Source organism: Akebia trifoliata, chromosome 11, assembly GCF_017979445.1.
Source record: "Akebia trifoliata isolate Shusen 1 chromosome 11, ASM1797944v1, whole genome shotgun sequence".
In the NCBI taxonomy this organism is placed as follows: domain Eukaryota; kingdom Viridiplantae; phylum Streptophyta; class Magnoliopsida; order Ranunculales; family Lardizabalaceae; genus Akebia; species Akebia trifoliata.
In genome coordinates this window covers 32,867,320-32,887,694 of record NC_141385.1, presented here as the reverse complement: position 1 = coordinate 32,887,694, position 20,375 = coordinate 32,867,320, and the positions used below count along the sequence as shown (strand labels likewise).

Below are 20,375 nucleotides of genomic sequence, written 5' to 3'. Positions count from 1 at the left end.
AAAATAAAAAACAAAAGAAAAATCATAGATTAAGAATATGATGGGCATCCAAATTGACTGAAGAACAAAAAAGAGAAAACTGAATCAATATCAATATTCATGAATTAATATTTTGAAATTAAAATAGACCCAACTTTACATTAAATCGAAGAAAATTCAGCAGAACCAAATCCTTGACTGGCTTCATTCTTGTCTGCATCAGCTCTCTTCATCAACTCCTTCATAATGGGATTCTTTGGATTGATCACCATTGTCTTCTTGCTTGATATGTACCCAGCCATGCTCGAGTCCCTCAGAGCTGTGCCTTCATTGTCCTCTCCATGTTAGCTATCCACCCATACTCTCCATGTTAGCTGTTCACAAGACCCAATAAAATGTAAAGAGACAAAAAGACACCAAAATAGGATCTCAAGCAATACAAACACCAAGGTATCCCACCTGTTTGATTGAAACAAAGTTTGCAATAACAATTCTGTGCCATTTACCAACAGTAGATAAAATTTATTTTCCAAGTTAGTTTATCAAATGAAATCCTGAATAACGAGTTAAGTAATAATAAACCTATTGAAAGAAGAACAATGAAAAAAATAATAAAGAAGAAGAAGAAGAACGAAATGATATATGTATATACACGAGGTTGTTTGCAGGTGAACGCCAATATAATCCTTGAATGGCTGATGGAAAAATCTCACAAGCAGCCAGAGCATAAACAATCAGTGCATTCAACCAACCAAATCATTCCTATATCAAAATCCTAATATTTATTTAACCGTTACTAAATAAATAATAATTTCAGTTGCTTCCCTTTGAAAATGGCATCAATTGCATCAAAAAATGTAATTTACAAAAATTGACAGGAATACCTAACAGGTGTACATATTCTCAAATAACCTGATTGCATTGACTACTTAACCCAAACTTCATAATGTCTCAAAAGATCATCTAGTTTTATTTGTGAACACTCTTGTATATGATAATAACACTCATATAATCCAATATGATTTAAATGATATTCACACCTCCCAAATGTAAATAATAGCACAAGCATACTTGTTGCCATAAATGGCAATGGCAAGCCCTAGTTAATAATGTCTTAAGAAAATAAGTAATTTTCAATAAACCAATACGATTATCGAGGGTATAGTTCAGTATTTGTCACCTCATTCACAGTTGATGGCAGTGTTAAATCACTCATGGGCATGTTTGACTTCATTCTACCATGCATGCAAAATGTAGGTGGTAAAGGTTGGGAAAGAGTGCCAGAATAGCTACCGAGCATATGAACCACAGTTACCATTGTTGGCCTATCTGCAGCATCTTGAACACATAATAGCCCAATGTGGATGCATCTCATCATTTCGCTTGTCGAAAAATTATACCTCAATGTGTACACATATAGCTTAATGTGTACAATGGCTTGCTCACATGCATATCTGAAAGGAATGAAAACATATATCCATTAGTTAAGAGGAAAATTTGGAAGAAACACATCATCATCAAAGCCTTATTTCAAACATTTGGGGCTGAAACATATGATCCGAATGGTTCAACAGTTGCACCTGTTCACATTATTATACTTACAAACATGCCTTGTTAATCATAAAAATATTTTAGCAATAGCAACAAGTCCCTCCTACCCATGTGAACTATATATAGAAATCCCAACGAGTTAATATATATCATGAGAAATGAAAAGCATTACTTCTCTAATGCGATCTCTTTGATCTGTTCATCCTCCATCGATGTCATGGTCCCAAACGAGACATATAGGACTGAATTCAATGGTTGTGTATCGAGCCAATTCAGGCACTTGTGATGCCGACGTGACCCTTCATCATCGATGTCGATGAATACTGGATTGAATGGTCCAACAGACCAATGCTTCTTGTTTCCTTGCAGTGCCTCTTGACCCAACATATCTATAAATGTACCTTCAATTGGTCTACAAGTATTATAAGGAGCCACTATCATTGGTACATTATCGCTGGTACATTATTACTCATAAAACTACTTAAGCTATGCCATTTCCATGTGACCCTACCAAGTATACACACACATATATATATAGATAAAAAGAACTCAAAAGCCTTATAAGCAGTGCATTTATCTACCTATGCATCTCCTACCTGTACAAACCAGCTGAAGTCTGATTACACCAATTGCAAGAAATCCATTCAGACATGGTTCCTTTACTGTTCCATCCAACAAACTATACCACAATCTGGAAATATAACAATAGAGAAAACTCACATTCTTCTGGGCTGGCATGCATAACTGTGCTGGAACTTCCTCCCTCATGCACAACCAAGGGTGTCCGATCTCTGTTATTCATTCTTGAAAAGTTCTCTACAGCTCTCCTGTGTCTATCCATTCCTGGACGATGATCATCTACCTCATAAGCATGACTACGACCATAATATGGAGTATCCCATGGCCAAATGCAGTGGCCAGTAAGCATTCACCTGCATAAACAGCTGAAAATGAACATCAGTGAATCAGAAATACATCACAAGATGATGATATCTTATCAGAAATATAGAAAGATCCGAAGAAACAGGAAACTCATTCAAATCCCCAAGTGATTAAAAGGCACCAAAAGAACACAATGGGATTCCTTATAATTAACATCAACGTGAAAATGCTGGTTTAGGGAACTTTGGATTTCTGAAAACGCATTAAAGATGAACGAATCACTTAATTAAATAATCGCTAAAATTACCTGATCATGCATTGCTACAGCGAAAGGAAAATCGGGATGTCCATAGGTCAGACCCTCGAACAAATCCATAAAACTTTCAGTAATTGTGTAAGGAAATCCAGTATTAATGTAATCAAACTCCAACTGGCGGTTTTCGTACATTGTCATCGTTCTGTAGAAAGGAAGATTAAACACATCAACACCATGAGGATCATGAAAAAACAACCATGAATAAGACCTAAAACATCGATCAATTGATACTAGTTCTTATTATGAAAAATAAAAACAAACAAAAAAATGGATTCCAGATTCAATTGAGTCAACATCAATTTATGTAATTTCAACAGTGGAACAGCCTAATGAACAAATTCTTGGAATCCCATCTAAAGCTCAATATTCACAATTAACAAAAATTCCACTGAGAAATAATACTGTAGTTAGAAGAAATACACGGTAACAGTGATTTATACAATAATCTTTCTGCATTTTTTTTTTTTGCAAAAATAATGTAAGTTTATACAGAAATCAACATTAACACCTCAGTTCATTGCTTCTTCCAGAATCGTTTCAACTAAATTTCCCATTATACAAGTCCAACAATGGAACAACCTAACGAAAAAATTCTTGCAATTCCATCTATAGATTGATATTCAAAATTAACAAAAATTGCACTATGAAATAATACTGAAGTTGTAAGAGTTGCACAGTTTCTGCACACAAAAGAAAGTGCAAAATTGGATGATTAAGTGTAACACAACCTCATTTCAAGTATCAAAACATTCCAAAGAGAAATGGATGTAAATTAATAAACTCACACATAATGCCACAATACCTCTTAAACGTTCTTGGCATTCGAACATGTGGTTTAACTTCAAAGAGAACCCCTTTCTTGATTCTAATGTAAAGCGCTTGTAATCTCCCTGCCTTATTAAGTGGGCTATCTAATATCGCGAGGAGAGCCTGAAAACATAAACACTTACAATCATGATTCATGCAAAACCAATTCTATACTATAAAAACTTAAACTTTGAGTAAAGGGCTTAGCTTCTAGGATTTGGAATTCAATATTTTGAGTAATTAAGGGTCTGTTTGGATAGACAGATTTGAATATTAAGTTTTCACAATAGAATTAAAAGCCAAAAAACATTTTCCCAAAATCAGGAAAAGTGAAAACACCACCAAAACTAAGAAATTCACCAACCTGGTGAACAATGTCGGGCCTATAATCATTAGGGTTTTGATTATACTTCAGGAGGAAATTAGCGTGATCATCCAAATTCAAAATCTGGTAGGTCTGAACACAAAAACAATAAAAGAAAGAACAATTTAAGTTGCAGAGTCTTAAAGAAGAAACCCAATTAAAATCTCACGTGTACAATTAGTAGCTCAACAGAGAGAAGCAAAAGACAAAAAAAGAAATCCCAAAGTTGATGAGAGTTGCAGAAGTAAGAGAAAACCTTAGTATTTTGAGCAGTGGTGGCACTGGGTCATGTATTGTTTGTGTCATCTTAAGATAAGGATATTCTGAAATTTTACCCCGCCCATTTAATGATGGATCATGTCAAACCCTTATACCCTAACCCGACAACAATTAACAAATGACACAACCCAATCCACATAACCTATTTGATAAATAGATTGGGTTGTGTCGTATTCAGGTTGAGAAATAAATGAAGAGTGCTCACTGAAAGCAAGCTGACAGTGAGAAACATCTAAATCTCATAAGATAATATTTTTTTTATTTGATAGATAAATCACATAAAATATTTTTAAGGTCTCCAACATAGTTTCCAGCAATTAAAAAAAGTCGTAAGAGCCAAAAGATGACATTCAAGGACGCAAAATTTATAGAAAGATAAAGTCCATGCATAATTATCAGAAATTTGAAGAACTGAAGTGTAAGATAGTGCTAAAAGATGTGGGAGCACACATTTGTATTAATTCTTGGATTAAATTTGTCCTTTGCATCTAAAGCAGTAAAAACTAGGGGTGCAACTTAATTCGGTTCAAACCGAGACCCGAACCAATCCGTGACTTTTGGATTGGGTTGGTTCGGTTTTAACTGAATAACGGTTCGGTTCGGTTTTCGGTTCAGGATATGTAAATAACCGAACCAAACCGAGAACCGAACCAAAAGTCTATAAATATTTAAACCCTAACCCTCTCTACTCTCTTGTCTCTGGTTCTCTCCGGCTGCAGCAGCGGCTGCGACCTTTGACGGTCAGAGTTCCAAAAGGTGCTATCGGTCGGTCCCTTCCTCTCTCTCTCTCTCTCGTCTCTGGTTATCTCAGGTTGTGGCTGCGGCTGTGACTGCGGCTGTGACGGTGCGATCGGTCGGTCCCTCCCCCCCTCTCTCTCACTCTCTCTCACACTCTCTCTGTGGTTATCTCCGGCTGTGGTTGAGACCCTTCGATGGGTGGGATCAATCGGTCCCTCCCCCCTCTCTCTCACTCTCTCTCTCTCTCTCTCTCTTTGGTTCTCTCCAACTGTGGCTGCGGCTGCGATCTTGACCTTCGACGATACGAGCTCCGACGGTGCAATCGGTCAGTCCCTCTCTCTCTCTGCGACATACGGTTGCAGACCATGCCTCTTCTCTCTCGTTCGTCTCTGCCACCTGCGGCTGCTGGCCCCTGTGTGTGTGTGTCTCTCTCTCTCTCTCTCGTCTTTATCGTCTCTGCGACCTACGACTGTCGTCGTGCCCCTCTCTCTTTGATAAGCTGCAAACAAATTCAGAGTTCAATCGGAAAAACGAGTGAATCTCGACAATCCGTGGAACTGAACCGAACCAAACCGAGTTAAGATCGGTTTGGGTTGGTTCGGTTTTAGATCAATTCGGTTCGGTTCTGGTTTTTATATAATAGAACCGATGTTGGTCGGTTCGGTTCTAATTTTGCTCTAAACCGAACCAACCCGAACCGAGTTGCACCCCTAGTAAAAACAGGATTACGGTAAAAATAGTTGCTGTAATTGATGCCCATCTCTAAGGTATGGCCATTGTGATGCAACTTAAGACAAGAACTTACCTATGCCCTCTGATAGAGTTATAGGGAAGTCAGACAGCACACCATCAACAGAGAAGTTATCACTGTCAACAAATGATAGATACTCAGCTATTGGATCATAACTGTAATTGTAGCTAAAGATTACATCATTTGAAAAATCTGAAGCAAAAACTTCAAGCTCTTTCCTGAAGTCTAAATAGCAGTCTAGAAGCCAACATATTTGATTTGAAGTTGTTGAAGCACAAGAAAGGTAAAGTATTCAGTTGGAATGGATACATATAAATTGACTTAATTGTTTTATCAAATTGAGGCACCAACAAGTCAACCTAAATATCAAAGTTGCAACAAGGACTCAAAATGTGATAGTGGCATGCATACCTCTTATAGGATGATTCTTGTTTATATGAGAAAAGCAATCTGCAATAACAGTGAGATGTCAGTATCATATAAATATAATTGTGGGTATTATTGAATAAAAATACAATAAAAGGAAACTAACCTCAATAAGAAAACTCTAGAAAATTTTTGATAAATGAGATATCCCAGTTCCAATCCAATGGTGTTAGCATTTTTATTTATTTATAAAAGCAGCAATTAAAAGCAGTAATTTTATCAAATCACATCGGATTTTTTATTTTAGATATAATTCATTGAGACTCTTGGGGAGGTTTTATAGCTCTTGGGATTTCAGTTAAATGTTTGTAAGTTGTAACTTGTGAGCAATGAAATAGTTAGGATCTTCTTATTCTTAATATTGGGGAATATAAGAAGAGATTAGAAAGAAAATTGAGAGGGTCACACATGTCTCACGTCTATGGCTTTTACAAGCTTAACCTTGCTAGTGAATACCCGGTATGCATTTGGACTGTACTCAGTGCTCTTTTCATTAACTACACGCTTAAATTTACAACTGCTCTATTCAATATATGCCTTTCTGATGTTCTATCTAAAATTGTATAATTTTTCTAAGTAGCTTTCTTATTATTGAATCATACTACTTTCTAAGTGCCCTTATCCTTGGTTTTCTCTACAATCCTTTTTCAACGATAATACATAACAATCTCAGAACTCTCATTATCAACAACTACAACAAACAAAACCAAATCCACATACTTTAGAACTGAAAAAATTTTCACTAAGCCTTAATCATACCAACAATATCAAAAGCCAAAAATTTTGCATTAAAATTCAGATCACCTTATTATCCAAATATGTGCAATAATCTACTACTACAACACCATTTGTGGAGCTCTGATCTAACAAAAAAACTAATGAGAATATTAGCAACTAATTGCATTATGTCAAAATTTTATCTAAACTTAGGGGGTTTGAAAATCAAACAAAGTTCAACAGATCATCAAAAATTATTTATATTATGATTACTCAAATAAGAACATAAATACAGATTTCAGCAACAATTAAACTTCTAGATCTGGAAATATCTTGAAGAAAAATCCGAAATAAGTGAAACAAAATTACATCAATTAGTAGTCTCTTCAAGACAAAATTAAATTTCCGAATCGTTTTGAAACAACCGATTTTCTCAATAGTGGCTCTCTAACACAAAAACTAATCCAAACAAGAATTCATGAACCCTAGGATCCGAATTCGAAATCAAAAAGACAAATCAACTAAATCAGATCTCTATAATTAGTAAAACAACGAACGAAATTGAAGAAGTTGTGAAATTACCAGAATTAGTAGAAGATTTAGGTTGCAGAGGTGTGGAAGGCTGGGATGTTCTTGAAGGAATTATCGAGAGATCACTTTAAGGTTCCAGTTAACCCTAAATCTCATCTTCACTCCACCATTTTCAGTGTTGTGAGTTCAAAAAATCAGATACAGAGAGATCGACTGGATATAGAGCGAGATGTGATCGAGAGAGAGAGAGAGAGAGAGAGATTCTGACAATCGGAGCGCTTCTTACGAACCAGAGAAAGAGAGAGGGAGAGCGAAGGAAAAAAAAATCGCAGATCGGTGAGAGAGCGAACCAGAGAGCGAAGGAAAAAAATGCATATGAAAGAGAGGGTAGAAACTTTGCGTAGATTCCTCTAAATATCGTGGGCCCGTGGCCGTCAAATTTTATATTTTAAAATTCGTCGGTCTAAGCCCAACAATTTTTTTTTGCAATTTTTAAAATTTTCACGTAGTGATAGTATGATCTGATGACAAATCAAAGCCACCTTGAAGGTATTTCAGGACTCAATGGGATAGCTTTTGTGTTCAATGATTTCATCATTTGAAAATTTTAACGAACGGACAAAAGAGGCGATAGCATACGTGGGCGCCAATAAAACTGGCCAACTTATAGCTTTCAGATGATCTCACTGTACAAAGCCCATAAAAGATTTGGTGATTTTGCAAAAAAGGAAGAAAAAAATAAGGAAGAAAGCTTAATATTAATGTTTATATATAAAGTCCCGTAGCTTCTTTCAGATTTTAATAAATGCAATAATGCAATTTATCGTAGCCTTCAATTAAGGTATCTGAGAAATGTAATTTTAAAGGTTCATGACATCATCAAATGATGCAAGTCTTGGATAAGAATCTAAAATAATATGAATCAACAAGAAAAGGAACCCTCAAAGAGAAATTTTATTAAAATTGAAGATAACTTCTACATGGTAGTTGTAGATACGTTTTTTTGCTCTACCTCGATATCTCTCTTGAAAACTCTTAACTTGGTGTGTGGCGCCCCGCCAAAACGCTAACACAAATCCCCATGTTAGATCTCGAGGTAGTAGGTGGCACCTCAAAATTTCAGCATGGTCTCCTCTGTTTATGTTAGTATTCCAAGACGTATAACCTGCACCTAATAAACGACATACAATCTTACACATATACATATAAAATTGAATACTAGCGGAAGCCTATATACGTCTAATAACGTACAAAAGATCAGAGTGCGGAAGAATAACCAGAATACAGGATTATACAATTATTTCTCATTCTAACAAAAGTCATAACGCTCAGAACAAAATCTATAATACTTTTGGACAATTCGATACCACTAGGGGGTATAACCCCAATACTCATCAAGTGATAGACTCTGGCTGTCTATCTGACCCACCAGATGATTCTCACTCATGTTCTACACCTGCCTCGCTAAGCTTCGGATCTGAAACTAAAAAAAAATGGAGAAGGAAAGGATGAGTAACAATGGTTACCCAGTAAGGAAACAAACAATTTATGCCAATAACCCCTCCTAGTATGAACGAAAAAGCATACTAACTCATTTTAACAATATAAAATTTTACAGAATAAACTATGATTAACTGGTACATATAACAAGGGATGAGCAACTAAACATTTTAAAACTGACATTACATCAATCAACAGTACTCACTATAGCATTTTCTTTATATACAAATCTAATTGACCAAATAGAAATTGTAGACACGTGATTTCGTCATTACGATGATCACATCTACAATGATTTGGAGTCCCCACCATTCATTTTTGTAAGTGGGTGTGAATGGTCACCCGATGTGCATTTTTTAGAAAATGTGACATTTTTGGCATTTAGTGACTCCCGATGGATAGGGACTAATCGAGCCTTGAGATTCAGGGTAAGCGGCTCGGTTGGAGAAAATGGAAGGTGTTAGGCACCCTTTTCTCCCCACTAAATAGTGGTAACCTTAACTCAACTCGGTCGTTTTGATTTTAAAAAATACGAAAAATAAAGTGCCACGTGTTGTGCATTTGTACCCTAAATAGGGATTTATTTTTGGCTTGATTATAGGATCATCCCATTGAAGGGGATGATCCTTATAAATATTTGCCTTGAGAAGAGAGGAGGGGGATGATAGAAGAAGGAGGGGGAGAGGGTGTAGAAGAGATGGGGATTATTTTTGTTGCACCCACCTTGTATCTTCTTTCTTCTTTTCTTCTTCTTCTTTGAGTCTTCTTCAGTCCTTAGTATTTTAAGAAAATACAACTCTTTTTTTGGTTGAAGGAATAGAGAAGAGATGATGAGAGAGATGAGTGTAGTATGTAATTTTTTTTTTGTGTGAGACTTGGGGATGATTAGTGAGAGAAAATTGGTAATAGTGGTTAGTAGTGAGAGTTGGGAGGATAATTTTTTGTGGTGAAAGTTGGGGGGATTTTTGGGAAGAGGATGAGGGTATTTATAGATGTTGAGGAGTTATTTTAGGGATATAATGGGGTGAAGTGAAGAAAAAGGATAGAATGGTTATGAGTTTGAGAGAGAAGTGGGTGTAATTTAGAGGAGATTAGAGGGTATTTAGGGAAGGGGAGTTAAATGGGTGAGTTTTGACCCAAATGGTTTGGATCCTACCCAACCCATTTGGGTGGAGTGTTTGGTGAAGTGAGTTTAGGATGGTGGTTGTGATTAAATGGTATTTGATTTAAGAGAATGGAGGATTTAAAGAGGTGGTTGATGATATTTTGGGAGGGTGAGGGAGATGATGCCATGTGTCAAAGTGGGTGGAAATGAAGGGTTGAGATAGGTTGATGGGAGAGGTTGAGTGTTTGACTTGAGAGGATGGTGTAGGTTTAGGTTGTAGATGTGGGTTTTGTAGGAAATGATGAGGGTTATTTTGGGATGGATTTTGAGGGTATAGGTTGGTTTTAAATTTTTAAGTGATGTGGGATTGATTTTAGGATAGGGGTAAGGTGAGAAATCGATTTAGGAAAGTGTTGAGGGCTTGTGGGCCTTAGGTGGGCCTATGGTTTTTGCGGATTCGGAGGCGGAGCGGTGGTAGTAGAGAAGGGGTAGGCATCCCAAGTCTCACATTTTTTTAATTTATTAATTTTTTGGATATTTTTGAATTTATTGAATTAATCAAAATGCCACGTGTTGGCAAATCGGGCTTTTTAGGCCCGTTGGAGAATTTCATCGAACATTCGGATATTCTTAGATACAAAGGCGGAGCGGTGATGGTTTAGACAAATAGAGGATAGGTCAAACCCCTTTGGTGGGTCTTTTAGACCATTGAGAGGTCTCAGGGGCCTCGGTTTAATTAAAACATCACTTTTTAGTTATTTGGGCTTTTGAAGCCCGTTGGCCAATTTTGTCGAAAAATCGATGTTTTGAGTGGAGCGGGGTATATGGGAGCATGCCGAGTCCTTCTGGTGGGCTCCCTAGACCATTGGGTGGTCTTGGGGGCATTGGTTCAATGAAATTGTCACTTTTCGATTGATTTGGGCTTTTGTGGTCCGTTGGCAATTTTTATTGAAAAATCTGTATTTTTGGGCCCTTTTGGGTATGGGCCCATTCAAATTGGAGTGTCTACAGAAATATTAAACATGCATTTCATTTTATATATCAAAGTAAGGTAACAGATACATAATACACAATGGTGGAGTATTGGAATTAGAGAGTTGGGATTCATGACTGGATCGCTCCCAATTGAGACATGATGTTACAATTCTTCTCTAGTTTTTAGTTCCTGATTTTGTGGCTGGTCGCTGTTTACCACGCTTAGTTGACCATTTATCCGACTCAGACTGGCCGTTTGACGTGACCGTAAGCAATGGATCTCTTTTCGATGTGTCAGAACGTTCGATTACTATAGATTGTTAGTGATCACTGACTAATCATCTTCGTCTATGCCTATCAGGCGTGAATGTGATTCCCAAATATACAAACCATTCGTATACGACCACCTTTACATTACAAGTTCACTGATTAAGATAGAGAGGAATAACCCGTATTCCAGTTGTGACTTCACTCTCATACGCGTCCCATACCATGTATGATCTTGGTGGTCCCTACCGTACATCCCAGGATGATATGACGCACTATCCCTTCAGGCATTCACAAACTCTTTAACAGCTCACAAAATAACTACATATATATTATTTTCATTTGAAAATAAAAGAGAAATTAACAATACAAGGTTGAGAATGGATATCCAGTTTCTTACCATGCAAGTGTGGTCACCCGGCCTAAAATAAATAACATAACAGAAACGTAAACAGCGCCTCGCGCTAACAGAAATTTAAATAAACATGCAACCAGCAATATTATCCCTGGATATCTATTCACCAATCTACACACAACACAACACATAAAATGTAGACATCACCCCTTGGGTGTGACTCTGACATTTTACCGTTTCATACCATTTTTTCCTTTTTTTTCGATTTTTACAGTTTTCAATCTCTTCAATAAAATATCCATTTTATGATATTCATCAACTCAATATGAGTTCATTGAATATTAAATCACAATTTCCAATTATAAAATTTATTTTTATCAATAATATTGAAAAAAATACAAATTTTATATCAAAACGGGGTCTGAGCAGTGCACAAGACCCAATTTATGGTAATAACCCGTTAAAATATCCTATCCACGTATAATTTGTTAAAAAATACAATTAACATATCAAACATGCAATTTCTGATGTGAATTTTGAAATAACAAAAGAATTCTATAATTTGGAAATACATCAAAAAATTTCAGATAAAATCCTAAATGCAATTTTCACAATCTACGATTACTAATAGAAATTGAGAGTTCCTTACAATCTCTAAGCAAAAGGATCGAAGCGTGCGCGAAAATCGAGGCGATCGACGTGAAAATTGAGACGGACAGAATTTCGAAGTGGCTGATTTTTGAAACTGGCCCAGTAGTTTCGAAGATCTCGATGTGCTCGTCCCTTCTCCCTTCTACGGCGGAAGACGGTTTGACCCTGAAACGGATGAAATCCGAGGTCGAAGTTACGAAATCTCTGTATATACGTACGGCTGATTTTTAACGATACGGGTTGAAAAAGATGAGAAAACGGAAGGAATTTGGTTGGGTTATGTAAAGAAAGAGGCTGCAGACGTTTCTCCCTTCTGCGTCAGAAGACGATTTGACCCCGAAACGGACGAAATTTGAGGTCAAAGTTTCAAAATTCTCGTATATAAATACGGCTGATTTTTGACGATATCGGATGAAATAGAAAGTGAAACGAAAAAAGATTGGGTGGGTTTTGTAGATGTCGAAGTTGTGAACGTTTCTCCCTTCTGCGTCGGTCGTCGACGGCGAACCTTTTGCAAGAGATCTGAGGTGGAAGATCGAAGAAAAAATGAATTTTTCGTTTATATATGTCGCGACTGTTTGGGTGGGTTGGAGGAGACGAAGTTATAAAAAAAATTAAAAAAATTTATTTATATAAAATTTGGGACAAATTCAGTATTTTGTCAATTGTTTTGATCGACGATAACTTAACCATCCAGACTCTAAAACTGACAAATGAATATTCTATTTCACCTAATTTTTCGTTCCGGATCTAATGGTACATTCAATATTTATAAATTATGTCTCCATCAAAAATTTACATTTTTAGCCTGAGGTGACCCCTAAACTTGATGTCGTTTTCGTTTTTGACAATAATTCGACTTCCTGATCTCTAAAAATGACTAATAAATAGTTCATGTTTAATAATTTTTCGTTACGAATCTAATGGTGTAATCGAATCTTAATAATTCTTGCTCTAACAAAAAGTTACTATTTTAGCCTGTCCGACTCGGTAATCGAGGATTTTATAACTTTTATATTCGGACTCGCATTTAAGCGTGCTTACAAGCTAAAGTATGTTTTTCGATCATTTTGAATCCAATGGTGAGGTCAGATTCCATTAAAAATGATCTGAAACATCCTAAAATTTTACTCCTATGTCCCACTTTCAAGATTTTCTCAAAATTTCATTATTTATTTTTTCCTCGAGATACGAATTAAAAACTTGGGGTTTTACATGGTGGGCCGCCTGTTACAAGACCACTTCGATGATCAAGTTAGAACTAGTGTCGAGCTAATGGAGAATTCTCAGAGAAGATTTTTTCTAATCTTTGACATGAGTTGCAATCTGGTATTTATAAGGGTCTTGGTTGATGGATTTCCCAAAATATCCTCAGTGATTTCTCTCAAAGTTGTTGCACATGTTCTTTAACCTAACAGCTGTAGGAGTTGCTACAACTGCCCTGACAGGTCTGGGGCAATTGCAATCGATTTGTCAAGTTGTGAGTTGTCACACATGTCCTATCAATGATAGTGTTGTCGCGCCTGTCACGTCAGACATAACTCGGTGGCTCGGTAATTATTTCTCTTGGTCACCACGTGTCAATAGCTCCGAGAATTACCCTCCACAGCAGTTGCAACTCTTTTGATAGAAAAAAAATTCTAACCCTAAGAAAACACGAAAATATTTAAAATAGTAAAATTTACTAAAAATGGTAAAAAGAACTGAGCATGAAAATATACTCTACTTAACCCTAAAAGAAAGTTAGAATTGATGGTGCATGATTCTGACTTCTATAAGTAAAGTTATTAACGAAATGTAACTTTTCTAAAATAGCAAAATTGCTTAAAAAATGAATAAAGAAAGGAATTAGGCCTAAAAATAAAAAGTCTACAGTTATGGATATTAAAGATCTCTACGCTTTCATTTAGGAATAAGTTTTTGCAAATGATTCTGACTCCATCATTCGTCCGAGTCTGTAGGCCCATGATTTTTACTAATGCGATCAGGCTTTCCATTTGAACTTTTGGCAATTCAAGAGTTCCATGAATTCTTCTGCCACTTGTCCTACATCATGTCAGCAAAAATATTAATATGCATGTATAAATAAGTATCACTCCGTCATATTGCTCTAAAAACAACAGCCCAAGACCGTCGTTTTGTAGCCGTCATTTTTTTGAACAAGTGACTGTGTTGGACCGTCGTTTTTAGTGCAATATGACGTAGTGTATAAGCTTCATAGCTTCTTTGAAACTTTAAGAGATGCAACAATGCAATATATCGTCGACTGAAATTAAGGTGTATGAGAAAATCAATTTAAAACATTCATGATATCATCAAATGATACAAGTCTTGGATAAAAATCTTAAACAGTGTGATATTTCACACTAGGTAATTCCTTAACTCTTCTTTGTTCGATTTAGAAGGTTACAAAATGTTCTTATGAAATTTATAATAAAAAAAAATTTGTAAAGATAACTACACAACCATACGGATTTGTTACATGATTGATAGCAATACGGTTTAGAATAAGTACGAATATGGAGTACCTCTAAATCTAACAAACTTTTTTATTTATAACTAATAAAATTGTTTGTAATAATATATATATATATGGGGAATGTGTTTCCATGACCCCATGGGGATGTTAACATTGTCTACCAAATTTACTTACCAATAAAATCCTTTTGCATTTTGTCTTTTAGTGCAAAAGACAAGAGTATGTCAATATTTTATATGATAAATACATTTATTATGCCCTTAATAAATGCATTTGTTATGTTGGCATTGATTGTCAAAGTATTTACTACAAAAAAGATAAAAATATTCTTAATATTTGTTATGTAAATAAACATTTATTACGTAAAAGTCCAACATATCATTGTCTTTTTCACTAATTGACATAATACTAAAGGGTATAATTAGAAAGTAAATTTAACGAACAATGCTAATGTTCCCATGAGATCTTGGATGTTAGTGTTCATTAAAAAGTAAAATGGAAAGTACAAATAAATTATTTTTAAATATCCCAACTTGCATTCATATTTTTTTTTGTGGTTCTATCATAGTTACTTTTTGAAATTAAGGTCTCAAGTATGATTGAGGTTTTTCAGTAAAGTAGTTTTTACATTTTCTTATATTCATGATTAATTTAATATAACACTTTTGAGGAATATGATATCATTTATATAAAAACGGTACTAAGCGGTTTCAGTTATCAAAAATTATTTTAAATTTATGTTTTCATCATGCACCTATAGAGAGAATATGTATTTACGACTCATATTGTAATGCTCAAAGTGGTCTCACATTTCTACCTTCTTCGTCTTCGATCTCCACAAAACCCTAATCACATTTCTCCCTTCTTCTTCGTCAACAAATCATCATCAACCTCCTCTTGTCTCTGCTGAGCCGAATCATTACGACTGATTCAACTGAGATGTAGAAGGAGATCAGAAGAAGCCCTTAATCAGTGTAAATCACGAAATCTTTAGGTCCAAAAATCTCTAGTTGCTTTAAATTCTATAGATCTCTCCTTCAATTCTCCAATTCGAAAGTTGGTTCAATAGGAGGAAGAGCGATGGATCGATTTCACAATGGTGTTTGGATCCGTAGGATTTTTGGAGCTTTGATTTTCTTGTACGATCTTGATTTTCTGGTATTCTCATTTCAAAGCTCTCTTTTATCTCTTCTGTTTCTACATCTCTTTTGTTCAATATCTATAGTTATTGTTCTCATTCTCTTACAATCCGTCTCTATTAGGTTTTCTTCAAATTTTATTTTTCTTATTGAATGTATATGGTTTTGTATCGTTTCAATCATCTACATTTGCCTTCTCTCTTCATTTTTTAATTTTCTTATTCTAGGGTTTCTTTTTTATATGAATTTTTTTTTTTATTTATGTGGTTGGAGACAAATCTGATTTTATTTCATTTCCCACGCGTGTTTCTCAGGTTGTTCTATACTTTGGTTAGACAAAATTAGGGTTTTTTAGTCATCTTAGATGTTTGTTTGAATAGCTTTTGATGGTAGGCTTGGAAAATGTGTTTTGGGTGGAACAAAGATGTTTAATTTACACATGTTGTTGAGTTTGATATCCGTGTTTGGATTTTGAATCCTCTGTTTTCTTTTCTCTTCCAATTGAATTTTGAATTTTTGGTTGTTATTTGAACATTGAATTTCTGCTTAACTAAGGTGTTATCCTTTGCTAATATACACTTTTAATCCATACCGGCAAACTTGTTCGTCTGTAAGTGTTGAGATTGTTATCCAATTGAACATTCAATACTTCTAAACCATTTGAATCTTCCTTTAATACCCATTTCAATATTTAAATACCCCCAAAGTGCAAGAATGTTTGGTCCCATCCCCTTAGTGATGATCTCTATTTAGCAGTATTTGAGCTTTTTTTATTTCATGAGCTTCATGAATGTGTTCCCATCCCATGATAGAGAAATTACTCAAATTCAATGTAAAGAATCACCAATCAGTTTTCCTTTTGTTGCTGCACCCACTAAGGGATGTGCTTAGCACTCATTAGGTCATCGAGATTTGTATGAGTGAATTCAGTGAAATGCTTGATCTCCAGGTAGCCTCTACTAGCTTTATTTGTTGAGCTCATTTACAACATGTTTCAAGCGCTGATTCTTCTACGTGGAAAGCTAGAAGATTGATAAAATCTATCAGAGGTATTTGTAGACACCCCATTTTTGCATCCGCCTGATTAATCAACTCGTCAACCCGATCGCAAGGATTCCCAATGATGGATGTGTATTCCGTTGCTTTATTTTGTTACCAGATGTGTTTCAGAAATCCGGATGAGGTATCTCGAACTGACAAAACCTTAGAAACCACGCTACGCTAGGAAAACACGACCCCAGAAACATAGAAATCATCATCTTGCAGACCAAAAAGAAGTTTCACGATAAAAATCACTAAAAAATTGACCAAATTACCAAAATACCCCTAACATCAAAACAACCCTAGAGCCTACGTTACGCTTAGGAAAACTCTCTCGAACACATAAAATAACAAATCGGAACCAAATAGATCATTTCACCAATTTTAACAGAATTTGACAAAATTACGAAAATGCCCCTCATAAAGTTCACAATTAAAAGTAAATCAAGCAAGACTAAATTCAAGGTATTAAAGTCAATCAAGTGAGACTGAAGTCAAAATTAAAGTCAATTAAGCAAGACTGAAGTCAAGATATTAAAAGTCAATCAATTAAGACTGAAGTCAAAACATTAAAAGTCAATCAAATAAGACCAAAAGTCATAATAGAGATCTAATTAAATAATAACTCTATCTAATAGAGTTCTAACTTAAAAATAATTCTACCTAAAATAATTTGAATTAAAACACAATTCTACCTAAAACAATTCTAATTAAAACACAATTCTACCTAAAACAAGTCAAACTAAAACACAACTCTAATTAAAAGATCTCTAATTAAACACTAACTCTATCCAAATCAACCACTAAAAACATCTATAAATAGAGGTACTCACACCTTATTTTCGAAAAAAATAAAAAACCCTAAGAGAAGTAGGTCTAGAAGCTCCCCTAGCCCCCCATAAACCCTAGTTTTGGAGCCCCAACTCCTTAGCTAACATCCCTCCTTCAATTTTAGTCTAGAAAACACCCAAAAGCCTTCTAAAAACATCCCCAAATCCGCAACGAACTTGAAGAGTTCAGATTCAAAAACAAGGAGATACCTTGCCTCGGAGATCTGAAGTCAAATCCGGAAGCAGAACGAAGCAAGGAAGCACGGTACAAGGAGTTCTTTTTGTCAGATCTGAGGGAACCAAGTCCTTGCCATCGGAAAGGTAAACCTTTTATTTTTATTTATTTTCTTATCTAGGTTTTAGCAATGTAATTTACTTGGGAATTTAGTAGAGACCGGCTGTGGCCGGGCAGGGTTGGTGCCTAACACCTTCCAATCCCGTAACTTGATCCCCGAATTCAGTTTTTTTTTGTTTTAGATTAGTTTTTATCCGTTTAGAGTCATTGATCGGTTCCTAGACCGTAATAACTAGGTGGCGACTCCCAAACCTCAAGGGTCAAAAGCGGATCCGCGCACCCCGCGGATCAAGGGCGCTTTCAGTATTCTTTCCTTTTTGAAATGTTTGAGTTTTAAAGGGAAGTATACCTCGAATAGATTTCATCAATGTAGTGGTTTGTGCAACAAGGTGCTGCTCTACTTCCAAAACTAATTCAATTGAAAACCTACTTTTAAGAGTCACTTCCCTTCGCCCACTCTTAGTTTTGCTCCATAATTGCTTTCTAGATGCTTTTTAGTATAATAAAATTTGAGAGATGTTGGTTTTTCATTGTCGAACAATCCCTGTACTCTTCTTTTCTTTGATGAAGGTCATAAACAGGACAAGATGTTGAATATGGAGAACAAGCAAAACAAAAAGATCAAGAGACGAACTCACTTGTGTCAATGTTGTTGCATCGGCACAAAGGGTACATTCTGTAGACACCCCATTTTTGCACTCGCCTGATTAATCAACTCGTCAATCCGATTGCAATGATTCCCAATGATGGATGTGTATTCCATTGCTTTATTTTGTTACCAGATATGTTTCAGAAATCCGGATGAGGTATCTCGAATTGACAAAACCTTAGAAACCACGCTACGCTAGGAAAATACGACCCTAGAAACATAGAAATCATCATCTTGCAGACCAAAAAGAAACTTCACGATAAAAATCACTAAAAAATTACCAAATTACCAAAATACCCCTAACCTCAAAACAACCCTAGAGCCTACATTACGCTTAGGAAAACTCTCTCGAACACATAAAATAACAAATCGAAACCAAATAAATCATTTCACCAATTTTAAAAGAATTCGACAAAATTACGAAAATGCCCCTCAGAAAGTTTACAACCATTTCACACAAAAAACTTCATAAATGACACAAAATAATATTTCCATTGAATTCCTTACGAAAAATCGATTCTAAAACATCCTAGAACATTAAAAACCTACTTAAAACGTGAAAAGTCCTCTCGGGGGCAAAACGGTAATTTCACAATTTTCATAATTAAAAAATTTTGAAATTAATAAATAAAATATTAAATAATTAAAGTGAAACATTGATGAAATTAATTTAAAATTTTGAATTAAAAAATCGATCAATCGGACTTTCGGGTAAAATTGTTGAGGGTTCGTGGGATATTTCTTTAAGGACCCCTCCATTTGGGGGTCCAAAGAATTAAAGAAATAATGGAAGGGGGTTCTCCAAAATTTAAAGTCAATCAAGCAAGACTGTAGTCAAAGTATTAAAGTCAATCAAGTGAGACTAAAGTCAAAATTAAAGTCAATTAAGCAAGACTGAAGTCAAAATATTAAAAGTCAATCAATTAAAACTAAAGTCAAAACATTGAAAGTCAATCAAATAAGACCAAAAGTCATAATAGAATTCTAATTAAATAATAACTCTATCTAATAGAGTTCTAACTTAAAAATAATTCTACCTAAAATAATTCTAATTAAAACACAATTTTACCTAAAACAATTTTAACTAAAACACAACTCTAATTAAAAGATCTCTAATTAAACACTAACTCTATCCAAATCAACCTTAAAAAAATTCTATAAATAGAGATGCTCACACCCTATTTTCGTATCAAATCATAAAACCCTAAGAGAAGTAGGTCTAGAAGCTCCCCTAGCCCCCCATAAATCCTAGTTTTGGAGCCCCAACTCCTTACCTAACATTCCTCCTTCAATTTTAGTCTAGAAAACACTTAAAATCCCTCCAAAAACACCCCCAAATCCGCAACAAACTTGGAGAGTTCAGATCTAAAAACAAGGAGATACCTTGATCTAGGAGATCCGAAGTCAAATCCGGAGATAGAACGAAGCAAGGGAGTTCATCACTTACAAGGAGTTCTTTTTCTCAGATCTGAGGGAACAAAATCCTTGCTATCGGAAAGGTATGTAATTTTTTTATTTTTATCTAGGTTTTTAGCAATGTGATATATTTGGGAAGTTAGTAGAGACCGACTTTGGCCGGGCGGGGTTGGTGCCTAACACCTTCCAACCCCGTAACATGATCCCCGAATTCAGATTTTTTGTGGTAGATTAGTTCTTTTTATCCATGTTAGAGTCAGTTTGGTTCCTAGACCACAATAACTAGGTGGCGACTCCCAAACCTCAAGAGTCAAAAGCGGATCCGCGCACCC

General features: G+C 35.4%; 1 protein-coding gene and 1 long non-coding RNA gene across 7 annotated transcripts; one reads left to right on the top strand and one right to left on the bottom strand.

Annotated features, from left to right (window-relative positions):
* Nucleotides 1–64: 64 nt before the first annotated feature.
* LOC147391314 (cysteine-rich receptor-like protein kinase 24) lies at nt 65–7,700 on the bottom strand. Of its 6 annotated transcripts, none has more exons than XM_086417448.1 (9): nt 7,393–7,700; nt 6,079–6,117; nt 5,722–5,783; nt 3,900–3,992; nt 3,531–3,658; nt 2,720–2,870; nt 2,127–2,474; nt 1,160–1,433; nt 65–353 (listed from the first exon to the last, which is right to left on the bottom strand). In XM_086417448.1, exons 7-9 carry the CDS (start codon nt 2,180–2,182, stop codon nt 324–326), a joined length of 360 nt encoding a protein of 119 aa, XP_086273574.1. In that variant the 5' UTR covers nt 2,183–2,474; nt 2,720–2,870; nt 3,531–3,658; nt 3,900–3,992; nt 5,722–5,783; nt 6,079–6,117; nt 7,393–7,700; the 3' UTR covers nt 65–323. The 6 variants fall into 6 exon arrangements, 3 of the variants coding, with proteins under 3 accessions (XP_086273574.1, XP_086273575.1, XP_086273576.1); XM_086417449.1 differs by having other exon boundaries at nt 65–327; XR_015170341.1 differs by having other exon boundaries at nt 65–1,433; nt 2,251–2,474.
* Nucleotides 7,701–15,397: 7,697 nt separating this feature from the next.
* Nucleotides 15,398–18,655, top strand: LOC147391313 (uncharacterized). The gene is made up of 2 exons (XR_015183210.1): nt 15,398–15,831; nt 18,549–18,655. It is a non-coding gene; the product is annotated as an uncharacterized LOC147391313 (long non-coding RNA).
* Nucleotides 18,656–20,375: the final 1,720 nt, after the last annotated feature.

Excerpts from the sequence above, each read along its gene's own strand:
- LOC147391314 (XM_086417448.1), bottom strand. The coding sequence starts at position 2,182 with ATGTCTGAATGGATTTCTTGCAATTGGTGTAATCAGACTTCAGCTGGT. Across the intron at positions 1,434-2,126 it reads ACTTCAGCTGGTTTGTACAG|ATATGCATGTGAGCAAGCCA; the intron begins GTAGGAGATGCA and ends CATTCCTTTCAG. Across the intron at positions 354-1,159 it reads TGCCATCAACTGTGAATGAG|CTAACATGGAGAGTATGGGT; the intron begins GTGACAAATACT and ends TCTTGTGAACAG.